This window comes from Scyliorhinus torazame, chromosome 5, assembly GCF_047496885.1.
Source record: "Scyliorhinus torazame isolate Kashiwa2021f chromosome 5, sScyTor2.1, whole genome shotgun sequence".
Classification (NCBI taxonomy): domain Eukaryota; kingdom Metazoa; phylum Chordata; class Chondrichthyes; order Carcharhiniformes; family Scyliorhinidae; genus Scyliorhinus; species Scyliorhinus torazame.
In genome coordinates, this window is record NC_092711.1 from 206,531,861 (window position 1) to 206,556,571 (window position 24,711).

General features: G+C 47.0%; 1 protein-coding gene across 4 annotated transcripts in view; it reads left to right on the plus strand.

Moving 5' to 3' along the window:
* The window catches only part of klhl13 (kelch-like family member 13), a 319,987-nt gene extending 312,132 nt beyond the window's left edge, over positions 1 to 7,855 (plus strand). For all 4 annotated transcript variants that reach the window (XM_072505057.1, XM_072505055.1, XM_072505056.1 and 1 more), the window contains one exon: positions 7,138 to 7,855. In XM_072505057.1, coding sequence (XP_072361158.1) covers positions 7,138 to 7,625 — 488 coding nt within the window. In that variant the 3' untranslated portion in view covers positions 7,626 to 7,855. The remainder of the gene's footprint in view (positions 1 to 7,137) is intronic.
* The last annotated feature ends 16,856 nt before the right edge of the window (positions 7,856 to 24,711 follow it).

Here is a 24,711-nt window from a genome sequence, read left to right on the forward strand (position 1 = left end):
GTGACCGCCAGCTTTCAATCCATGCTAACATGCATAAATTTCCCTTAATTGGAAAAAATAATTAGGGATGGGCCTGACGCTGGGAACTCTTGACTTATTTTACACCTGTCTTTCGAGATTGCTGCCAAATGTGGATTGAAGCTGATTTCAGACTTGTCATTCATGAGGACAGATTCATTTCACACTGCTATATTATTATTAAGATTTCCTCCTTTTCCGTTTTTCAATCTTCCGACCTACTTGGGTATTTCTGCTTTTTACACGGGCAAGAGAAGGCTATTCAGCCCCTCGAGGCACTCCAGCTGTTCAATCGGTCATATGTACCCTAACTCCATTTACCTTAAACTTAATTACTTTAGATTTTGTTAGCTAAGGGTATCCATCGATCTCAGTCTTGACAGCTCCAATTCTCCCACAGTCACAGCCTTTCAGAAGAGAGAATTGCAGTTTATACTCTCCTTTGTGTGAAAGGCCCTGACCTGCTTCCACTCCAGAATGGCCTGGCTCCAATGTTAAAATTATTCCGCTTTGTTCTTTATTTTTCCACAGGATTAAACAATCCCTCTGCCTTCACCCTGACAAAACATCTTGTTTAGGGAATAGTGTAATATTCATTGAGCTAATGTTACTTTGGAATTGCTTAAATTATGCATGGGGTGGAATTTTCTGCTCCCTTCAGCAACAGGGATCATGGCAGGCAGGGACTTGAAATTTGGCGTGATGGAAAAATCAGTTTCCCTCCAGCGGGAAATGAGTATGGAATTTCTTTTCCTCCTGACTTTGATAGCAGGTAAAAAAGGCCAGTCTGTTTCTATGTCACTGATCTATGTCAGGAACCACATTTGCATCTCATGAATGCTCATTAAAAGGCCAACTCGCTGGAATTACATTCGCCCCCCCCCCCAAAGTAATACCCCCAGTGGATAATTAGAATGGTCTGTTTCCCGGCTGTATGTACCCGGCGTGCACTTGCCCTCCAAGTCACTCACCAGCCAGACTTGGAAATATATCGCCTATCCTTCACCGTCGCTAGGTCAAAATCCTGGAATGTCCTCCCGAACAGCACTGTGGGTGTACCTGCATCTCCGGGACTGCAGCGGCTCAGGAAGGCAGTTGACCAGCACCTTCTGAAGGACAATTAGGGATGGGCAATAAATGCTGACCGAGCCAGCAATGCCCACATCCCGTAAAACAAAAATGGAGGAAGACAAATATATGGGAACTCCCATTGATTGCTCATTTGTATCCATTCACAGAAGCCAGAGGAATGGAGAATGTAGGCTGAAGCCAGCGCTGCCTTCTTCATAGCTTTGATGTGAATCAGGAAAGGAAGGACTATCGCTGTTTGGCACAGCGAAGGCTGCCATCCCAGGAAACAAAAGCCACCGGCGCCCCATGAGTATCTAGATGCTAACGAGCAGGGACTAAGTCCACAATCGTTCGGCATGACCAAGGGGGTCTACAGAAGAGGCAGCTCATACATGGAGATGAGAAAAAGACCGTGGCACAGATGCCTTCACTTGTCCAGCGATGTGCTGGCTCATATTTCCCACATACTCTGTGAGGAACTCAAGCGACGCAGACTTGGAGGGCATCTAATGTCGTAAGCTCTTGAGGTTACCACTCCGTTTTTGCCAGGGATCCTTCCTGGTCTCCACTGGGGACCTTTGTGGAATCTCACAATAAGTAACCCTGAAATGCATAAGGGAGGTAACTAATGACCTTTTCAATAAAGCTCATCATTACATGTGGTTCCACATGGATGAGGCAAGCCATGATTCCAGAGCTGTGAATTCACTGCAATCTCAGGCTTTCTGCAAATGCCAATGACTGCACACCTGAAATCGTGAGAGTTCCCTTGCAGCAACTTGTGAGATGCATCAATAAAAAATAATTTCACTCTCAATGTTCAGTCTTTGTGATTGTGCGTGTTGGTGCTTGGTACTCGGGGAACTTTCACAACTCGTTCATACTGAGCCCTCTTTGAGGACCCTCAGCGTTTAGAGGATTGGCTCCTTGGTGATGAGGGATATCCCTAAAGAAATGGCTAATGATGCCAGTTTGTCCACAGAATACAACTGAGTAGACATGCAATGTTGTACATTCAACCCCAAGGTCCTTAATTGGCAGACTATTGGCCTTCAATATGTTTCAGGTGTTTGGACTGATCAGACGGGGCTCTCCAGCACTCACCACAAGCAGCTGACCTGTGTCATCTTGCTTTTGTTTTATTGTCCTATACTATCATTGCTTGCTGCATCCTGCACAACTAGTGCTGCAAAGGGGGTGGGGAGGGGGGGGAAATGTTTTGCCACAGGGAGACATGCAAGAACGACACATCACCTCAGACAAGGAGGATGTTGAAGATGCTGAATTTCAAGAGGGTGAGGATTCAGAGGAACCACACAAAGATGCCATGGGCATGACATGGCAGATGCCCCTGTGAGAATCTCCAGGAGGAATACAGACAAGGAGCAGGAGTAGGCCACTTGGCCCCATGAGCCTGCTCCGCCAAACCTCAAATCTGCATCCCACCTGTCCCAATAACCTATCACCCTCTTGCTTGCCAAGAATCTATCTACCTGTGCCTTAAAACTATTCAAAGACTCACGGCCATTTCAGGAAGAGAGGCACTCAACCCTCTGAAAGAAAAATATCGCTGTCTCTGTTTTAAATCGACTTATATTTAAACAGTGACCCCAAGTCTAGATTCTCTAACAAGGTGAAGACAAGTTGTTGCAAGTTGTTTCTGTTCGCGCTTCGACATTGTCATCTTCACCTTACGAAAGATCAACAATTTCATAGTGATCACTGAGGAAGCGCAAGTTACCTCCAACCCCAATGTTGGGGCCATCCTTGGAAGACACAGTAGCCTAGGGACCATGTGGCTGCTGTAGAATGGGATAAGCACTCCACTGGCACGCATCCTTAAGGAACTACATTAGTGCAGTCCTTTCAACCAAGGCACAAACATGCTGGTGGCTACGACATCCTTCAAGAGGCAGAAATGCTATTGCATGCACACATGCAGTCATGTAACAGCAGTTAACAAGCTGGATCTAAGAGGAAAAACATAATTATCTTTCTTAGAGTCATAAGTCAGCTTACATTAACACTGCAATGACGTTACCGTGAAAATCCCCTCGCCGCAACACTATGGCACCTGTTCGGGTACACAGAGGGAGAATCCAGAATGTCCAATTCACCTAACAGCACTTTCAGGACTTGTGGGAGGAAACTGGAGCACCCGGAGGAAACCCACACAGACACTGGGAAAACATGCAGACTCCACACAGACAGTGACCCAAGCCGGGAATCGAACCCAGGAACTTGGTGCTGTGAAGCAACAGTGCTAACCATTGTGCTACTGTGCTGCTCTGGGTCGATTTAAAACATACATCAGTAGTTAGCTCTTGACTGCCTGAAGATGGAGCTTCTTCCGGACAGCACCATCTCTTCAAAGGCCATGCATGATTAATGCAAAGACCGCATTTTGACACTGAGCCCCAGGATGCCATCAGAAATCAGGATGTAGTGATCTGTCACACAACAGCATGGATGCAAAGCTGCGAGTTACGTTGGTATTGTCTTCATGGAATGGTTCAGAAGGACCATTATGTAATCATTGTCAGACACTCATTGCCCTGCATTCATTGGAAGCTTGTCAAGTTTATGTCTTCCATTACCTTGGTATTTGGGCAAGATGTTAATTTATTTCCATCATAGGTACTGATAAGCACACCGAGGTATGCCGGATATGGCTTTCATACCATTATAATCCTCGACGTGTCATCCCACAAAGGTCAATCCTTCCTATGAACCCTATGTCACTGATTCATGTAATGAATTCCATATCGATTGGTGTTCTGTGATCTCAGAGGCATTCAGTCAAGCAACACGAGGCAGCCATTCAGAGGCAAAGTAACATACTCACAGATAATTGGACAACTTCATCAGGATAATACACACCTCTGACATCACATACTCATTACCGTCTAGCAGACGTTACAAATGTCACCAAATGGAACCAACTTGCATCGCCCAGAGTCCTGCATGAGGACAGCGGGAGCTAATAAAGGAGAAATTTCCAGCCTTAAAAGTGGAGACAAAATAACACTGCAGGGAGGCTTGAAAGGCTCTGTGTCTGTGATAATGAATAATACCTTATCACACCACATCAATTAACTAATGAATACTTGGGGCTTAGAGAGGGATAAATGCAAAATATGTTTAAAGTAGTGCAGGTTATATACACTGAATAAATGTGTATAATGTGCCACCATTATGTACTCTAAGGCTTTTGGTTTTTCTTACCTTATTACTACATCTAAGTGTAGCACCGACATCCACAGCAGAGGTGGAGGCATCAAGTTGAATGCTATGCCCTGTTTTCTGAGATGACTTTGGTGGGCATCCTCTGGAGGCATCAAGCCTGGATGACCCTGTCTTGCTAAGGATCACCTGCTCTAGGGCAGTACGCTCTCAGTGTGACCTGATGGAGTTGCTGGGGACACGAGCAGAGGGGGTGTGAAGTGGCTGGACCTCCTTGGAGACTCTTAGGTGGATGCCCCTGGGTGACTGTGGTACTCTTCCAATTGGGTGTCTGAGGGCACCGTCTCCCTCCCCCCGACTTCTTGAGGGAGACCAAGGTGCCCATCTCCCTCTCACCTCGCCACTTCTGGAACATATCTATGATTAGAGCATTGGAGTGCAGGTCTGAGCGCAAATACAGAATAAACTGTGCATTTTGTTGGACCTGGGTCTCGATGATGACCAGCCCACTTCCCATGGATAGATTGATGCCCGAGAACGCTGGAGCTATGACAAAAGGCAGAACATGGACGCACTCTACCAACCTTTGCTCCAGTCTGATGGTGGCCTTTGACAATTCTGTCTGATGTATGTCTGCCTGTCTCTGCATCGCTAACACTTCTCTTGGGGCTGATTCCAGATGCTCATCATTGGAGCAGGTCAAAGACTAGGAATCCTTAACACCATCCAGGACAAAGCAGCCTGCTTGACTGGCACCCCATCCATCACCTTCAACATCCATGCCCTCCACTACCAATGCACAGTGGCAACAGCGTGTACCATCTACATGCGCTGCAGCAACCTTCGACAGCACTCTCCAAAGCTGTGACCTCTACCAGCTTGAAGGGAAAGGGCAGCAAATACATGGAAACCACCACCTGGAGGTTTTCTTCCAGGCCATATGTCATCCTGACTTGGAGCTATATCATCATTCCTGTAACTGCGTCAAACTTCAGGAGGTCCCTTCCTGTGACAGCAGAGTGGGTGTACCAACACCACATGGACTGCTGCGGCTCACCACCACCTGCTCAAGGATAATTAGGGATGAGCAATAGATGTTCGCCGAGCCAGCAATGCCCACATCCTGTGAACAAATGTAAAAAATCAAGTGCTGCCGTGGGTTTCAGAAAACTCAATACGTAGGGGAAGCCAAGAGCTATGTGGTCTCTCAACTAAGTATCTTTTCCAGCATTGCATTTGGGCCAAGAGGAATTGGAATGCTACCCTATCTCTCAGGTTTTTTTTGGTCTTACTGCTTCTGATTGCCTACACTCGTGTCCTGACCAGTATTTATCTTGTATTGGTCATCATCACCTTGCTGATTGTGGAAGTTTAGTATGCACAAATCAGCTGTTACATTCCCTAGATTGCAACAGTGATGACACTTGACACGTCAAAAGTACATAATAGCCGTGAAGCCCTTTGGGAGATTATGAAAGGCACTTTCATGCATTGGGTAGGATTCTCTATTTGGGAGACTATTCTCCCGCCAGAGCTGAATTGCACCTGATTTGCACTTCTGTAGAGAATCCCGCTATCAGGCTGCCGCTTTGTGCGAGGTCCCATGGCTGGGCCCACCCACAACGTAATTCAGTGATTCCTCTCTCGCCCCCCCCCACCCGAAAACCTTGGCTGGAACACAATTCACCCCACCCTCGCGGGATTTTCTAGGTCACCCCACACCCTCCCCAAATTGGGGGTGACCCAAGACCCCCCTAAATACGAAAGACCCCCCCCGCCCCACCACACAGAGACCCCCTAAATAAATAGACCCCCTGGTTGAGAGACCCCTGTCGAATTTGTGGGTAACTCCCTTGGCACACAGTGAGGTCCACCCCATTACCTTAATCCCAGTCTATTTTTCGAATCACTAAATTCAACTGATATTGTTGTTCTAATATATCTCTGAACTGTCAGCAAATATCCACCTCCTTTTATCTACACTTTTTGGTGGCCTGTAATTCTATTTACATTCTCATGAATTAGGATGTATGCATGTGGATCGCTAACACTGCTGTTGCCCATATGTCTCTTTCATTTCCCTGTCCTGAAAATACCATAAATTGTAAGGTCCAAGTCCCATCCTTACCTAAACTGTAATTTATTCTGTTGTCACTGTTGTGTTATATTCCTTCAGAGCGTGTGTTTTCATTTCTAATGTAATTAATGCCGGTGTTAAAGGAAGGGTGTGAGGAATGCTAGGTTTGTATGCGATGCAATTTCAGAGAGTTTTCTTGCAAATTGAGCTTCCAGATCAAAGGACTTACGCAAGGGCAAAAAGCCTTAAATGATAGGGATAGGTTGCATCGATTAGGTTTCTATTCCCTGTAACGTAGAAGATTAAGGTTTGATTTAATTGAGGTGTTGAGAGAGTTTGATAGAGTAGATGAAAAGACGTTTCCTCTCGTGGGTGAGTCAAGAACAGGGGTGGTGTGCCAAATAAGATTAGAGCTCAGTCATTCAGGGTGATGTCAGGACGCACTTCTTCATGTAAACAGCGGTGGAATCCTGGAACTCTTCCCTCTTAAAATTAATAAAATCAAAACTGAGCTTGATAGTTTTTTCTTCTGTACGGTTATATTAAGAGTTACAGAACGAAGGTAGGTAAATTAAGTTACGATGCAGCCTATATTTCACTGATAGGACAGGCTTGAGGAGCTCAATGGATGCCTCTTGTTCCAAAAAGCATATTCTTAAATTGTTGCAGATCTTCCTCTCTCCGTGCTAATAGAATTTAACTCATTGCCACTTAATTTTTTTGCAGAAAATAAACTTAATAAATCATTTTTTCCTAACTCTCTCCTGGATTTTTTTCTTGCTCTGCAGGTGGGATTACCCATGACACCTTCCAGAAAGAACTCATGTGCTTTGACCCTGACACAGACAAATGGACCCAAAAAGCTCCGATGACCACGGTTCGGGGCCTCCATTGCATGTGCACAGTTGGAGATCGCCTTTATGTCATTGGAGGGAACCACTTCAGAGGCACCAGTGATTATGACGATGTCTTGAGCTGTGAATTCTACACACCTGCCCTGGACCACTGGACCCCAATTGCAGCCATGCTGCGCGGGCAAAGCGACGTCGGCGTGGCTGTCTTTGAAAACAAGATTTACGTGGTGGGTGGATATTCTTGGAATAACCGCTGCATGGTGGAGATCGTTCAGAAATATGATCCAGAAAAGGATGAGTGGCAGAAAGTCTTTGATCTTCCCGAGTCACTGGGAGGAATTCGAGCATGCACTCTCACAGTCTTTCCACCAGAGGAAAATACTGGATCACCATCCCGGGAGTCACCTCTCTCTGCACCTTAGCAAAACAACAGGACTGCTCTAACTTCAGCTCTTACAAAGAACTCATTTGCACAGCATCATTATTAATATCAAAGATTTCTGCCTATTTTGCTCGGTAGTAACTATGGTAGACAGTGACACGAGTATAATTACAGAAGCAGTGGATTGAGTTGTTTGTGCAGTACTGTTGACATCGGATTGTCTGCCTGTTACAAGAGAGACATAATATATATAATATGTCCAGGATTGAACTCTGAAAAAGTTTAGCAATTTTACTGTTATACAGTGTGATTTTCTGCAGCGGGGTGGGAGGGGGCGGGGGCCGGGGCGGGGCGGGGGGGAGGGTGGTGAACAGCGCAGTGCTGAGGCTCGCTCACTAGAGTTCATTTAAAACAGATCATTAACTAAACTATGGGTGCATCTTCATTGCCATGGGCTCCCCAAGATTTCAAAAATAGTTTCATTCAGTTCATATAGATATGGGAGGACAGTCTGTCAAGTGGCTGTTTTCCATGAAAATGTTGATCCCAGTTAATTGGTTGCCCCATCTCTCTGAAATTATGGGACACACATCTTGTCTTTTGGTATTCAGTTAAAATGCAGCGCTGATGGTTTTGAACTCCAGTACGCAGTATTTGTGCTACCATCGTTTCACCGCTGCTGAATTTGGAGAGCTGACCAGTTTAATCGTGAGCTGATCAGCTTTCAGCCTTCCCCTTTATTTGTTGTTCAGGTCACGACTGTGCCGTATCTCTCCCCTGCACATCTTGGTTGATGAGATTATTTCGCACACCGTGTGGCAACAGTAGGAGCGTTGCTGAGATCAGTGAACATAAACTATGGCGCTCAAGACAATTTTTTTTGTTTAATAAAGATTTAACTGAAATCAACAGGCCTCATCCTTCCTAACTTGCCTCCTTCGCTAAACATGCTCAATGCAAATTATGGTATCTGCTAGCTTTAATCTCTTGCTGTTTTTATGCCATTAAGCTGGTTAGTGGAATTTAGTTTCACAAACCTGGTTTTGAAGGATCACGCCGACAGCTCCACCATTTTGTTTATTCTAACACAGCAGGGGCAGACAATAGCTGTAAAACAAAAGGACGATGCTAATGTTTTGGGTGTAAATTTTCCATAAAAGCTTTTGTGTTTCTGTTTCAGCCTGAGGTCCTACTGGTATTTATATTGCAGTATTGTGAGAGCGATACCACATATGTCCCTCTGACATTCTGCTGTTCAAAGCAAGTTCATATTTGTACTTTTTAATGAAAATGATTTTGTTTTCTTACTCTTCACTTTTTTCTGGCTTTGCAAAACCACGTCAGCACTGAAACTGATCGAAAGAAGCCCCCATTGAGAATTAGTAGGTTTTCTGCTCGGGAAATGCAGGAGAAACTGTAAACCCATTAATAAGAGATCCTGTAGGACTGTTTTCTAACTCGGGGGTACTCTGAACCTGGAATGTCAGCAACAAAATGATCAAAAGCCTCCAAGGTTTTGATATGTGGGCACGCCGAAGAATGCTTGGATTATGCTGGAAAGAGAGAGTAAACATGAGAACATTACAGGGAGAATGAAATACAGAAGAGGCATGATAGACGTAAAGAATTGAGTTATTTTGACCATCTGATAAATCGTGACAGTAATAGATTCCTACGAGAAGAAAGGCACATCGAGGTAAAAGGAACCGAGGAAGAGTAAGTTTCTTTGACAAGCAATATCAAGGAATGGGCAAACAAGCTATCTGGAGGCAATAAGGGTAGCTTCCAACTGAAATTACTGGTCTAGAATCTTGTCAGTGTTCTCTCAGAAGAACCGAAGGAGTTTGCAAGCTTATCAGATTTTTAGTCTGTCTTGAGGGTTCTGCTTTTTATCTCTATTTGCATACTTATGTGTGTCGTGATTGATAGGATCGGAGCATGCCTGTGTTGACAGGATGTCTCCAATGGTGGATTAGTATTCATATCGAGGTCAATATTTTCAGGAGACACGGGAGAGGGTCAGTATTCACAGGGAGGCCCGAAGAGTGGGTCAGTACTTCACAGGGAGACTTTGGGAGTGTGTCAGTACTTCAGAGGGAGACACCAAGAGTGGGTCAGTATTTACAGGAGGAGACTCCGCCCGCTGACCCAGGAGCAGATTTTTATTTTTAAATCGATGGAGTCTTCCTGCCTGGAGAGGCGGCAGAGAGCTGGTCACGCACCGTGTACACTGTGTTCTGGACACGAGAGATTCCTCCATTTTGAAGCTGCCAGCAATACTGGTGTGAACTCCAGGGCCTCTGGTGAACAACACATGAAGAAGAAGAAGATGAAAACAGGAACAAAGCAGCTCAAAGATGATTACTTGAGGTACGGGTTATTAATTGAGCCACTTCAAATCAGGACTCAAAAGTTCATGTGTGTTGTTTGCAGGGAAGCACTGGCAAATGACAGATTAAAATCCTCAAAACTTCAAAAGTATACGGTTAAGCATGACGTGTTTGAGGGCAAACCTCTTTTTTTTTTTTTTCAACGATGTAGTGAGATCTTAACTCATCAGCTGAAGTCCGAAGCAGAAATGTAACATTGAATAACAAAGCAACTGAGATCGTGCATACTAATCAGGCAAGCAAAAATGGTGGGTCGCCAAGGTCAGCCAGCGTGGGTCGCCAAGTTTGGCCAGCGTGACCGATTGGTAAAAATGCGTCCCGAGCTAAAAACGTTTGAAAAACACTACATTATAGGAAGACCCCCCCTGGGAGTGGTTCAGTATTTACAGGGAGGCCTCGGAGTGTGTCAGTACTTCAGAGAGGACGCGGGTGTGGGTCAATATTTTACAGGTATTTGATGGGGGTACACTAATATTCAGTGTGTTCAAGTAAGTGTGTCAATATTTGGAGGGAATTGTTGGAGCAATGTTCCTAGCTGAGCAAAAGTCAGTGCATATGTGGCTATGCAAATTAACAAACTTGAATGACGAGGACACACATAGCAAAGGAATTATGGGGAATGTTGCCTGGTGTGCACCAGTGTTTGCAGGGAGTCTCCAGAGTGCGCGAGTGTTTGCAGGGAGTCTCTGCGCCAGTGCTTCCAGGTAGTCTCCCGGTATCTGGGCAGCACGGTAGCATTGTGGATAGCACAATTGCTTCACAGCTCCAGGGTCCCAGGTTCGATTCCGGCTTGGGTCACTGTCTGTGCGGAGTTTGCACATCCTCCCCGTATGTGCGTGGGTTTCCTCCGGGTGCTCCGGTTTCCTCCCACAGTCCAAAGATGTGCAGGTTAGGTGGATTGGCCATGATAAATTGCCCTTAGTGTCCAAAATTGCCCTTAGTGTTGGGTGGGGTTACTGGGTTATGGGGATAGGATGGAGGTGTTGACCTTGGATAGGGTGCTCTTTACAAGAGCCGGTGCAGACTCGATGGGCCGAATGGCCTTCTGCACTAAATTCTATGAAATCTGCCAGATTTTGGATTAAATTGAGATTTTATATTTCGATTTATTGTCATGTACCGAGGTACAGTGAAAATTATTCTGCATACAGTCCAGGAAAATCGTTCCATACATGAAAAACATAGAGCATACGATAAATACACAATGTAAACACATAGACATCGGGTGAAGCATACACTTTATAGTGCTACACACTAGAGAAGATGCATGGAGAGATCAGACCATAAGTGGGTCATTCAGGAGTCTGGTAACAGCGGGGAAGAAGCTGTTTTGAATCGGTTGGTGCGTGTTCTCAGACTTTTGTATCTTCTGCCTGATGGAAGTGGTTGGAAAAGAAAATAACCCATTTGGAGGGGCCTTTGATTATGCTGCCCACTTTTCCAAGGCAGCAGGAGGTGTAGACAGAGTCGATGGATGGGACTCGGGTTTGCGTGTTGGACTGGGCTGTGTTCACAACTCTCTGTAGCTCTTGTGGACTTGGGCTGAGCACCCAGATAGGATGCTTTCTTGGTTCGTCTGTAAAAATTGGATAAGAGTCAATGTGGACATGCCGAATGTCCTTTGTTTCCTGAGAAAGTACGGGGCCAGCTTGTTAGTGATGTGCACACCTAGGAATTTGAAGCTGTCCACCATCTCCACCTCGGCCCCGTTGATGCAGACAGGAATGTGTACAGTACTTTGCTTCCTGAAGTCGATGACCAGCTCCTTAAGTTTTGCTGACATTGATGGAGAGATTGTTTTTGTTGCACTGCTCTGCTAGATTCTCTATCTCCCTCCTGTATTCTGACTCATCATTGTTCGTGATCTGACCCACTATGGTCGTATCACCAGCAAACTTGTCGATGGAATTGGAGCCAAATGTTGCCCCACAGTCCTGTATAAGGAGTATAGTAGGGGGCTAAATATGCAGAATAGCGGGGTTCCGGTATTAAGGTGTCGTTTATCATTACTGATTGTGGTCTTGCGTCAGGAAGTCGAGGATCCAGTTGTAGAGGGAGGAGCCAAGTCCTAGGTTTTAGAGTTTGGGTATGATCTCAGCTGGAATTATGGTGTTGACTGCAGACGTGCAGTCAACGAATAGGACTACTTGTTGAGATGCCCCAGGGATGAGTGTAGGGCCAGGGAGATAGCATCTGCTGTGGACCGATTGTGGTGGTATGGGGACTTCAGTGGATCAAGTCTGATAATATGGAGTTGATATGTCTCGTGACCAATCTCTCGAAGTACTTCATAATGCTAAATGTCAGGGCCACCGGACAGTAGTTGTTGAGGCACGTTGCCTGGTTCTTCTTTGGCACCAGTATGATAGTGGTTTTCTTGAAGCAGGTGGGTACCTCGTTTCGGAGTAGGGAGAGGTTGAAGATTTCTACGAGCACACCAGCAGTTTGTTCGTGCAGGATCTGAGTGCATGACCAGAGACTTGTCAGGACCCGTTGCTTTCCCTGGGCTCACTTTCAAGAAAGCCAGTCTGACTTCTGAGGCTGTGGCGATATGTATATGTGTGTCCGTGGCTGTTGGGACACTTGACACCGGTTTCCTACTTGAAATGAACATGGAATGCATTGAGTTCATCGGGGAGTGATGCCCTGTTGCCAGAGATTCTACTCGGCTTTGCTTTGTAGCCCGTTATATTGTTTAAGCCTTGCCACAACTGATGAGAGTCCATGTTGTTAGTCTGGGACTTAGTCTGCTATTGTCCCTGATGGCTTTGCGGAGGTAGTACCTAGATTTCTTATAGGGGTCAGGGTGACCTGTCTTGAATGCCTCAGTAGGGAGTGGATGGTTTCCTTTTGGTGAACGCACGCACTACCACCTTTGGCACGCAATCTTTGACATTACTGTTGGTGTCTGTGACAGTGGTGGCATACTTGTCTTGGTTGGCCGCTGAGTTCTTAAATATGGACCAGTCCACTTATTCCAAGCAGTTGAATAGTTCTTCCATTACCTTCGACCAGCATTGCACGACCTTCTTAACCAGATTCTCCCACTTGAGTTTCTGCTTATATGCCGGGAGAAGAAGCACTGTGTTGTGCTCCCAATTTTCCGACGTGCAGTTGGTGGATGGATCGGTAGGCTCGTTTGATGTTTGCGTAGCAGTGATCAAGGATGTTGGGGCCCCTAGTTGGGCAGGTGATGTGTTGGTGGAATTCTGGCAATACACTCAAGATTGGCCTGTTTGAAGTCCCCGACCACGATGAACAAGGCTTCCGGGTATTGTGTTTCACAATAATAATAATCTTTATTATTGTCACAAGTAGGCTTACATTAACACTGCAATGAAGTTACTGTGAAAATCCCCTAGCCGCCACACTCCGGCGCCAGTTCATAGAACATAGAACCTGCAGTGCAGAAGGAGGCCATTCGGCCCATCGAGTCTGCACTGACCCACTTAAGCCCTCACTTCCACCCTATCCCAATAACCCCTCCTAACCTTTTCGGATACTAAGGGCAATTTAGCATGGCCAATCCACCTAACCTGCATGTCTTTGGACTGTGGGAGGAAACCGGACCACCCGGAGGAAACCCACGCAAACGCTGGGAGAACATGCAGACTCCGCACAGACAGTGACCCGAGCTGAGAATCGAACTTGGGGCCCTGGCGCTGTGAAGCTACAGTGCTAACCAATGTGCTACCATGCCACCCCTGTTTATAGCGGTGTCCCAATTCATCAAGCACCTTCTTCGCTTCTGCCTGGGGTGGGATGCAGACCACTGTGATGATGGAAGAAGTGAACTGCAGTGCAAGGTAGTATGGTGCCAATTCACAGTCAGGTATTCCAGGTCCGGGGCGCAGCAGTTCGCCAGAGTTTTCACGCCAGAGTACCAGGAGGAGTTGATGAGGTGGCAAAACGTTCCATCCTTTGCATTGCCCGAGGACACTGCGGTCCATAAGGTGTATTGAGAAGCTGTCAGGTTATATAGCACAGTCCGGTGAGGCAGGGGTGAGCCATGTCTCTGTGAAACAGAGAACACAGCAGTCTCTCACTTCCCTCTGAGAGGTAAGTCTAGCGTTAGTTTGTTTTTGATTGCTTGGACGTTTGGCAGGAGCATACTGTGGAGAGGAGACTTGAAATTGCATTGTTTTAGTCTCACCTGCAGACCGGTGCGTTTCCTAGGCTGGCGGTTGCCACTGGATGGTCCTGGGGTCTGATGGGAAGAAGCCTGACCTTGTGAAGGGTAAGTGGTTGCGTCTGGAGGAGTCCTGAGCTCTGGTTTCGGATGTCACCTAGGGGGCATGTTCACGATCTGGACGGGCTCGGGCTCCACGAGGACGGGTGCTCGTGTGGCGTCTTGGCTGTTTTGGGTTTGTTTAGGCCGGGTTTGGGTCACTGGTAGCATCTTCCTAGGTCAGGATGGACCAGGTCATGTGGTTGGTTCCAGCGTCGGTGGTTGGGTCGGCCGTTCCCGAGGTTAGGCATCGATCTCGGCCTGGTTGGGTCGATTCATTGATCTGGTACGCCAGGGCGGGCCTCTCAAGGTCGGGATGGGCCTCGTGGTTGAGGGCCGGGTCGGGTGCCTTGGGAGGGGTTTCATAGGCCAAGTTGGGTGCTCCAGGAGCCGAGACGAGTTGCAGGCAAGGTTGGGGTCAGGACTCTTCCGCTTCCTAGTCGAGGTCAGGGTGGGAACACTAGACCAATCCTGCCGGGTCATGTAGGTCCGTCCACTAATGTCTCCAGGCCTGTAAATAAATATAAAAAACATGCTTATACTTAATATTAGTGTTAGAATTAAGTTTTAAAAGATTAGTACGGTTATAAGAGATGTAGGAAGAGGATCTGTGGGGGAGAGCCCGCAGAGAGTCACCACAGTGCCATCATGAAGCAGAGTTTGCGGAGATTCTCTCAGTATGCACCAGTGTTTGCAGGGTGTCTCCGGGCCTGCACCAGTGTTTGCAGGGTATCTCCGGCCCTGCGCCAGTGTTTGCAGGGTGTCTCCGGCCCTGCGCCAGTGTTTGCAGGGTATCTCAGGCCCTGCACCAGTGTTTGCAGGGTATCTCCGGACCTGCACCAGTGTTTGCAGGGTATCTCCGGCCCTGCGCCAGTGTTTGCAGGGTGTCTCCGGCCCTGCGCCAGTGTTTGCAGGGTATCTCAGGCCCTGCGCCAGTGTTTGCAGGGTGTCTCCGGGCCTGCACGAGTGATTGCAGGGTATCTCCGGCCGTGCGCCAGTGTTTGCAGGGTGTCTCCGGGCCTGCACGAGTGATTGCAGGGTGTCTCCGGGCCTGCGCCAGTGTTTACAGGGTGTCTCCGGGCCTGCGCCAGTGTTTGCAGGGTGTCTCCGGCCCTGCGCCAGTGTTTGCAGGGTGTCTCCGGCCCTGCGCCAGTGTTTGCAGGGTGTCTCCGGGCCTGCGCCAGTGTTTGCAGGGTGTCTCCGGCCCTGCGCCAGTGTTTGCAGGGTGTCTCCGGCCCTGCGCCAGTGTTTGCAGGGTGTCTCCGGCCCTGCGCCAGTGTTTGCAGGGTGTCTCCGGCCCTGCACCAGTGTTTGCAGGGTGTCTCCGGCCCTGCGCCAGTGTTTGCAGGGTGTCTCCGGCCCTGCGCCAGTGTTTGCAGGGCGTCTCCGGGCCTGCGCCAGTGTTTGCAGGATGTCTCCGGCCCTGCGCCAGTGTTTGCAGGGTGTTTCCGGCCCTGCACCAGTGATTGCAGGGTGTCTCCGGGCCTGCGCCAGCATTTGCAGGGTGTTTCCAGCTCTGCACCAGTGATTACAGGGTGTCTCCGGGCCTGCGCCAGCATTTGCAGGGTGTCTCCGGGCCTGCGCCAGTGATTGCAGGGTGTCTCCGGGCCTGCGCCAGTGTTTGCAGGGTGTCTCCGGGCCTGTGCCAGTGATTGCAGAGTGTCTCCGGGCCTGCGCCAGTGTTTGCAGGGTGTCTCCGGCCCTGCGCCAGTGTTTGCAGGGTGTCTCCGGCCCTGCGCCAGTGTTTGCAGGGTGTTTCCGGCCCTGCGCCAGTGTTTGCAGGATGTCTCCGGCCCTGCGCCAGTGTTTGCAGGGTGTCTCCGGGCCTGCGCCAGTGTTTGCAGGGTGTCTCCGGCCCTGCGCCAGTGTTTGCAGGGTGTCTCCGGGCCTGCGCCAGTGTTTGCAGGGTGTTTCCGGCCCTGCGCCAGTGTTTGCAGGGTGTCTCCGGCCCTGCGCCAGTGTTTGCAGGGTGTCTCCGGCCCTGCGCCAGTGTTTGCAGGGTGTTTCCGGCCCTGCGCAGTGTTTGCAGGGTGTCATCGGCCCTGCGCCAGTGTTTGCAGGGTGATTCCGGCCCTGCGCCAGTGTTTGCAGGATGTCTCCGGCCCTGCGCCAGTGTTTGCAGGGTGTCTCCGGGCCTGCGCCAGTGATTGCAGAGTGTCTCCGGGCCTGCGCCAGTGATTGCAGGGTATCTCCGGCCCTGCGCCAGTGTTTGCAGGGTGTCTCCGGGCCTGCGCCAGTGATTGCAGAGTGTCTCCGGGCCTGCGCCAGTGATTGCAGGGTATCTCCGGCCCTGCGCCAGTGTTTGCAGGGTGTCTCCGGCCCTGCGCCAGTGTTTGCAGTGTGTTTCCGGCCCTGCGCCAGTGTTTGCAGGATGTCTCCGGCCCTGCGCCAGTGTTTGCAGGGTGTCTCCGGCCCTGCGCCAGTGTTTGCAGGATGTCTCCGGCCCTGCGCCAGTGTTTGCAGGGTGTCTCCGGCCCTGCGCCAGTGTTTGCAGGGTGTCTCCGGCCCTGCGCCAGTGTTTGCAGGGTGTCTCCGGCCCTGCGCCAGTGTTTGCAGGGTGTCTCCGGCCCTGCGCCAGTGTTTGCAGGATGTCTCCGGCTCTGCGCCAGTGTTTGCAGGATGTCTCCGGCCCTGCGCCAGTGTTTGCAGGATGTCTCCGGCCCTGCGCCAGTGTTTGCAGGATGTCTCCGGCCCTGCGCCAGTGTTTGCAGGGTATCTCCGGCCCTGCGCCAGTGTTTGCAGGGTGTTTCCGGCCCTGCGCCAGTGTTTGCAGGGTGTCTCCGGCCCTGCGCCAGTGTTTGCAGGATGTCTCCGGCCCTGCGCCAGTGTTTGCAGGATGTCTCCGGCCCTGCGCCAGTGTTTGCAGGGTGTCTCCGGCCCTGCGCCAGTGTTTGCAGGGTGTCTCCGGCCCTGCGCCAGTGTTTGCAGGATGTCTCCGGCTCTGCGCCAGTGTTTGCAGGATGTCTCCGGCCCTGCGCCAGTGTTTGCAGGATGTCTCCGGCCCTGCGCCAGTGTTTGCAGGATGTCTCCGGCCCTGCGCCAGTGTTTGCAGGATGTCTCCGGCCCTGTGCCAGTGTTTGCAGGATGTCTCCGGCCCTGCGCCAGTGTTTGCAGGATGTCTCCGGCCCTGCGCCAGTGTTTGCAGGATGTCTCCGGCCCTGTGCCAGTGTTTGCAGGGTGTCTCCCGGCATGCGCCAGTGTTTGCAGGGTGTCTCCCGAGGAGTGTACCAGTATTTTCAGGGACACTCCCCAATCAGTCATGGTGGGCGGCACGATGGCACAGTGGTTAGCACTGTTGCCTCACAGCTCCAGTAATCTGGGTTCAATTCCCCCTCCGTGTCTGTGTGGGTTTCCTCTGGATGCTCCGGTTTTCTCCTACAGTCCTATTATGTGCAGGTTAGATGGATTGGCCATGCTAAATTGCCCTTCGTGTCCACAAGTTTAGGCGTTTTTATTGGGTTCAGGGAATAGGCATGGGCTTAAGGTGCTCTTTCCAAGGGCCGGTGCAGATGTGATGGGCTGTATTCCCTCCTTCTGCACTGTAAATTCTATGAGTCTGCACCGACCCACTGAAAGAGCACCCTGGCTAGGCTCGCACCCCTCCCATCCTGTCCTTGTAACTCAGTAATCCCACCTAATGTTTTGAAAATTAAGGGGCGGCATGGTTGCACAGTGGTTAGCACTGTTGCTTCACAGCGCCAGGGACCAGGGTTCATTTCCCACTTGGGTCACTGTGCACGCTCTCTCCGTATCTGTGTGGGTTTCTGTCTGTGTTTGCAGGGAGTCTCTCGCTGTGCGGCACTGTTTGGAGGCAGTCTCCCTGATCCCACTAGTATTTGCAGGAAGTCCCTGGGCGTACGCCAATGTTTGAAACGGAATCTGCCGGCATGCAGGGTGTGTGCACGGAGGCTGCCGGCCTGCAGGGTGTGTGCACGGAGGCTGCCGGCCTGCAGGGTGTGTGCACGGAGGCTGCCGGCCTGCGCCTGTATTTGATTGTTTCAACCGAAAACATGATTAATTTAAAGCAAATTACTGCGGATGCTGGAATCTGAAACCAAAAGAGAAAATGCTGGAAAATCTCAAACAGATATGTAGGGAGAGAAAAGAGCTAACGTTTCAAGTCCAGATGACCCTTTGTCAAAGCTGCATGATTAGTTTCATGTAATCTCTCCTTCGGAGTGGGTTTAACACTGGCGAATCTGCTCTACACTGTTCCAAGGCCAGTATATTCCTTCGAAGGTGTGTTGCCCCGGAACTGTACACCATACTCCAGATGTGAGATCTGTATAGCCATAGCACCACTTTTTCACCGTTATATTCTGATATTCTAACTCTCTAGTTGATCAAGCCAACATTGCGTTTGCTTTTTTGATTTCTGTTCTTGATGATTACAGTTTGTGTACATGGATCTTCACTGTTCTTAGCTTTTCACTGTTTAAATAATACACAAGGCTACCATTTAGTTTCCCACTTGTACCTGCGTTGAAATCCATCTGGCAACTTGCACCCTCTTAATTAATATGTCAGTGTGTGTGTGTCAAATGGTTGTGGCTTCAAGTCCCACAATCAATGCTCCCACTCCAGCACACCGAGTGCTCCACTGTCAGTGGTGCCTCCCTTTGGATGAAATATTAAACTGAATCCCCGTCTGCTCCTTCGGGTGGATGTAAAGGATCCCATGGGTGCTATTCAAAGAAGAGCAGGGGAGCTACCCCTGGCCAATATTTATCTCTCAATCAACATCTCCGAAACAGAGGATTTGGTCATTCTCACATTGCTGTTTGTGAGGGTTTGCTGTGTATAAATTGGCTGTTGCGTTTCCTATGTTACAACAGTGACGACGCTTCAGAAATCACTTCAATAGCTGTGTCCACATTTTGGGACATCTGGTGGTTGGGAACCGGCTTGATAAATGCATGTCTTAGTTTTTTCTCTTTACAATTTTCACTCAAAGCACATACCACCAATCTGTCTCATTGGCAATTTTGGCTTTATGGCTCTTACCTAACTCACTAACAATAGAATGAATATATAATTGAAGAGCCAAATCAAATCCTTGTATGCCATTGGTTTTATTTTTTTGTTTCAATTTGAGTAGCAACCCATTATCTCTCCTCTGCCTTCTACCACCTAACCAGTCTCCTGACCATTTCAGTTTAATTCCATGATAGTGGAACCTCATCACATGACTTTCGAAGTCCACATATTCTGCATCCATGGACATTCCCCTGTCTTCCATTTTGATTACTTTCTCAGAAAATTAAATTTCCTACTCTTTATAAAATCATGTTGGCTCTTCCCAATCACCAAAATTCCTCTTTAGTGATTAGTCATTCTGTTCTCAATTATAGATTTCAATGACATTCCTTCCCCACCACCCGCCCCCCCAACAAAAGTCACGCTAAAGATTTGTAATGTCTTTGTTTCTCTTGTGTGTATGTTTCTCTGCTCCTAATATCTTAACTTTCTGATGAAGGATTAACGCTTGAAACACTAACTGATTATCTCATTACAGTTGCTGTGCTGACTTGCAAATCGTTCCAAGATACTCTGTTTTTGCTGATTCTTGCTGACAATTTGGGAGCGTGCAGCATGATCTGCCGAAGGTCAGATGTGTTCAGTTCTCCGCATCTCGCGATTTTGCCCACACTTCAGTTACTCACGGGAGTCTCTCATATTCAATTTGTCCAACATCATTCTCTTTCTCCCACTTTGGTGTACTGCTCTCTCATTTTCCTCAATTTCTCATGCTTTAGGATATGACCAATCTGAACTGTGTTGCCTTTTCCTGATGATATTCGCGAAAAATCTTTCCTCTTCACCATCCTCCGAACATCTTCATTGCTCTTGTGTTCTCTCTAATTGACCCATTCCATCCTTCTCCAGAACCTTGTGTTGCAACTTTCTACTCTCTGGCTGTCTTTTTTTTCAACATCTGACATCTACAATGTCAACAAGACATTTGCAAAGTGCTGTCTTGCTAATTATTTTCTTAAGATCCCTGTTCATTCCTATGCTGAGCAATTCTTAATGTTTGCAGAATGCACTCTTTACCGTTGCTCTGATTTCTTAATGAAGTTACCATCTTCTGACAAGATGCTTCCCAGGTACTAGAATTGGGATACCTGTTCCAGCTCTTACCATTCATCTTGACTTCTGTTTTTCCACCATATGAATTAGGAGCAGAGGGAAGCCACTCTGCCCTTCGAGCCTGATCCACCATTCGGTAAGATTTATGGTCGATCTGATTATTATTTTTTCCGAATTCCAAAACTAATTATTTGATATTAATTTTCATTCTATTAGGTTTCACCGCTTCATTTGTTCTATTCATTTGTATCTGTGGATCTTCTCCATCATCTGTGCTGACCACGATGGCCTGGTCATCTACAAATCTCCGTACCTTTACCAATTTACCTCATCCTTTGCCTTCCTGTACTTCATTCAGTGTTTCTTTCATCATGGCTTCTGCATCAGTGTTAAAGAACTGTGATGATATGGTATATCGGCCATCCAAAAGGGAGAGGGAACTAAATTATAGCCTGATGTTTGATTTTAAAAAGCTGCTCTATTTTATAAATCTTTAAACTATATAGTAGGTACATAAAATATTGAATGTTCTTGTTTGGTAAATCCAGCAGCAAATACCTTGTAAATTAACAAAATCCATTTGGTAAGTACGAGTGCTTTGAGTTGCTGGTTGCAGATAACTTTTACTGATGAATGAGTCTTGCCTCTGGGCTTAACAATTGAGCTCTACATGTGCATTTTGCAATTGTACACTGCGGCTGATGTTGATAAATTGCTTGCTTCGGTGCTGTGTGCATCCCTCCCACCGGTATTGAAATACCTGCTTTCTTCCATCTGATTATTACTAATTACCAGGGCTCGTGCAAATCTGTGCAGAATGTTCCAGAAATCTCCAGAGTTTCTTCAGTGGCATCTTCATGCAAAATATAAATATTTGGAGCTAGAATTTCACTTCCAAACTCAAAAGGCAGACATTTATACAGTTGTAGGCAGGCAATTATACAGTTGGGTGGAATAGAGCTGAACAAGCAAGTTCAGATGGAATTTTCTATTGCTTATTTTAATGAAGACATTTATCTTTTTAGTTTAAAGGGTTCAACTCCTCCACTTGAACAGAAAAGAGAAATTACAGAGCATGTTATTGTATGGTGTAGGACATATCAGCATGGTTTTATGAAAGGAAAATCTCATGTATCAAAATTATTAGAGTTTTGAGGATGTAACTAGTCGGGCACTTGGATTTCTGAAAGGCATTCGATATGGTGCCACACAAAAAGAGTTGGGATTGTATATTAACATGGATAGAGGATTGGTTAATGGGCAGGGAGCAAATTAGGGATAAATAGGGAATTGTCAAGTTGCTAACATCAGAAGCTTATGTGATGTTGATGTAATATCACAGTCAGATCACCTGACTGGAGAAGTAAGACCTGGAAGGAATACAGAGGTTCAAATGTGTAAATATATGCTGGAAATAAAGAGTAAAGGTTTGGAGGAACGATAGACTTGAACAGCATACTTTGGATGAATAGACAATCCCGCAAACCCCTGTCTAGACCCTGACCACGCAATAAAACATGGTGGCAGCAAATAAAAGACCCAGAAAACCTGCAGCACTGCCAAGAAAGAGATCCTCTTTCTTGGCAGAAGGAAGGACAAAAGAAAAAAAAATTAAGACTCTCAAAGATGTCAGAACATCCTGGGAGTAACAGATACAAGGCGAGACACAGACCTCGCGACCAGGTAGCAAAGACCTAGCCTGAAGCATCAGCACAGAAGGAGCAATTCCAGGGCTCAGCAGAAGCATGTAACCCACACTACCACTAACCGAATCACTTCATAGCGAAAAAGGCTCGCAACAGATCCAAAACTGCGGCAACTGCACAAGCAACAGGCTGCTTCAGGATTACACAAGATGAGGTCAGTACACTACTTTATGCAGTAGGGTCTATCACCAAAGACATGCCAGGCAGGCAGGGATTGATGAGACTTCAACTTCTCATGAGAGGTTCTGCAAACCTTCATCTCTCATCAGGATCCATCAAAATTTAATAATACAGAAAGCTAACTTTAATAAATGAAAGCCTAAGACCAGGCAAGAGCATGAAGTCGTTCATCAAAGATCTCCATCGGCTGGCAGGGATCTGTGGTTCCCAAGTTTTAAAGGATGAGCTGTTCCATGTCAGAATAATAGTTGGAGTGCTAGACGAAGATTTACCTGATCTCATGTGAAACTGCAGATTGCAAAGCAAACTGAACTCGGGAAATCTCGCTGTTTCTTCACTGTCCCTGGGTCAAAATCCTGGAACTGCCTCCCTTATAGCACAGTATGCGTACTTACACAGCAGTTCAAGAAGGCTAACCAACACCTTCTCAAGGACAATTACAGATGGGCAACAAGTGCTGTCCTAGCCTGCGAAGCCCACATCCCATAACAAGAATTTTGTTTAAAGTTTAAACTGGATAAAGGAACCGAGGTTTCTGTTTTATCAGATTAAGTCAAATTGCTCAAACAGATTATATTGTAACCGTCATCTATCAAATAACAAGATCCTGGTCGGCAACTTTAAAAGTGAAAGGTCAACTCGTGGAAAATCTGAAAGTTAAAGATAAAGAAACCACCAAACCTGTCATTCAAAATCAATCGTGTTCCTACTAAGCTGAAAGGTGAATTTAATCTAGGAAGTGGATGAAGTTACTGATGTGCATTACGGCACTGCATTCAGAAATGAATTTCCAAAATTGTTTACAAGGCTAGGGATGTTAAAGACAGTACCATATCACCATACGAGCCGATGTTAAACCAATTTGCCTCTCTTCACTGAGGAATATCCCTCATCCACTCTTGGACAAAATCCAGGGTGAAATTGAAGCAGCATGAGCTTATTTCACTGGCCATCATGCCAACAAAATAGGGTTCAGGAATGTTACGGTCCCAAAGAATCTAACTCAACTAAACAAAATGGGCAGCACACAGTGGTTAGCACTGTTGCTTCACAGCTCCAGGGGTCCCAGGTTCGATTCCCAGCTTGGGTCACTGTCTGTGCGGAGTCTACATGCTCTCACCGTGTCTGCGTAGGTTTCCTCCGGGTGCTCCAGTTTCCTCCCACAAGTTCCGAAAGACGTGATGTTAGGTGATTTGGACATTTTGAATTCTCCCTTCGTGTATCCAAACAGGCGCCGGAATATGGCGACTAGGGAATTTTCATAGTAACTTTATTGCAGTGTTAGTGTAAGCCTACTTGTGACACTAATTAAGCTTATTAATGTTAAATCAGTGGAGCATGTGATGCGACCAATGACCTTGGTGGATAACAGCCTTTCCAAACTAGCCAAGACTACTTTATTTACCAAATTGGATGCAAACAGTGGATTTGGATAATTGCCTGTGGACAAAGGATCCAAATTGTTGACTGCTTTGATAACATCATTCGTTCATTATTGTTTCAATAATTTGTCCTTTGGAATAGGATCCACTCCAGAAGTTTTCCAGAGAATAATGTCTCGTGTTCCAGAAGGCATGGAGGAGTAAAATGCCATATGGACAACATGTTTGTACAAGGTTCCACGAGAGAAGAGCATGATCAGAGCAGTTCTGAGACTCTTACAGGATTTAGGCTTAACATTAGAAAGCATGAGTTTGCAAAACCTATGACCAAGTTTCTAGGTCACATTGTACAAGGCACTGGAATCACAGTTGATCCACAAAAAAACAAATTATTCAGAACATTTCTGCATCCCAGGAACATAACTGAGCTTCAAAGATTTCTCAGGATAGTCAACCAAGAATACAAATTCCTACAAACTTAGCAGAGGTCTATGTGCTCTTGAGACAGAGTCAACAGTGGTGCTGGAACATAGACCTACAAAATGCTTTCGCAAGGATTAAACAACTTCTCATCTCTTCTGCACATTATGACGCAGAATTATCGACAATAGTAACATCGTCTACGGGTCTGGAGACAGTTTTATTTCAAGTACAGAGAGACAGTAAACATAGACCAGTCTACTATTCCTGTAGGTCATTATCAGAAATGAAACAACAATGCACATGATAGAAAAAGAAGCATTGGCAGCAACGCGGGTGTGCAAATTTTCAGACTTATGGGATTGCGTTCCACCTCTAATCTTTTCAATATGAAAGAAATTTCAAAAATGCTGAATCCAGTGATTCAGGCTGGGATTGATGAAACATGACTCCATCACAGAGAATGTGCAAGAGAAGTACCAAACAACTGCAAACTGGTACGATTCCCATCAGAAGGAACCAAATGAATGTTGAGGTTGCAGCATTTTTTATCCTGAATCACTCTGCAACTAACTACAAAAATAGTTACAGAAAATAAAACCAGCCCAGCAACGAGATGGAAGAATGTCTCCAGTTCTGTCTGAAAGGATGACCATATTATATCCCCACTAATCCAAAGCTGTGCTCATACTTTGAACAGTTCAAGCACCTCACTGTCATTGACAACTTA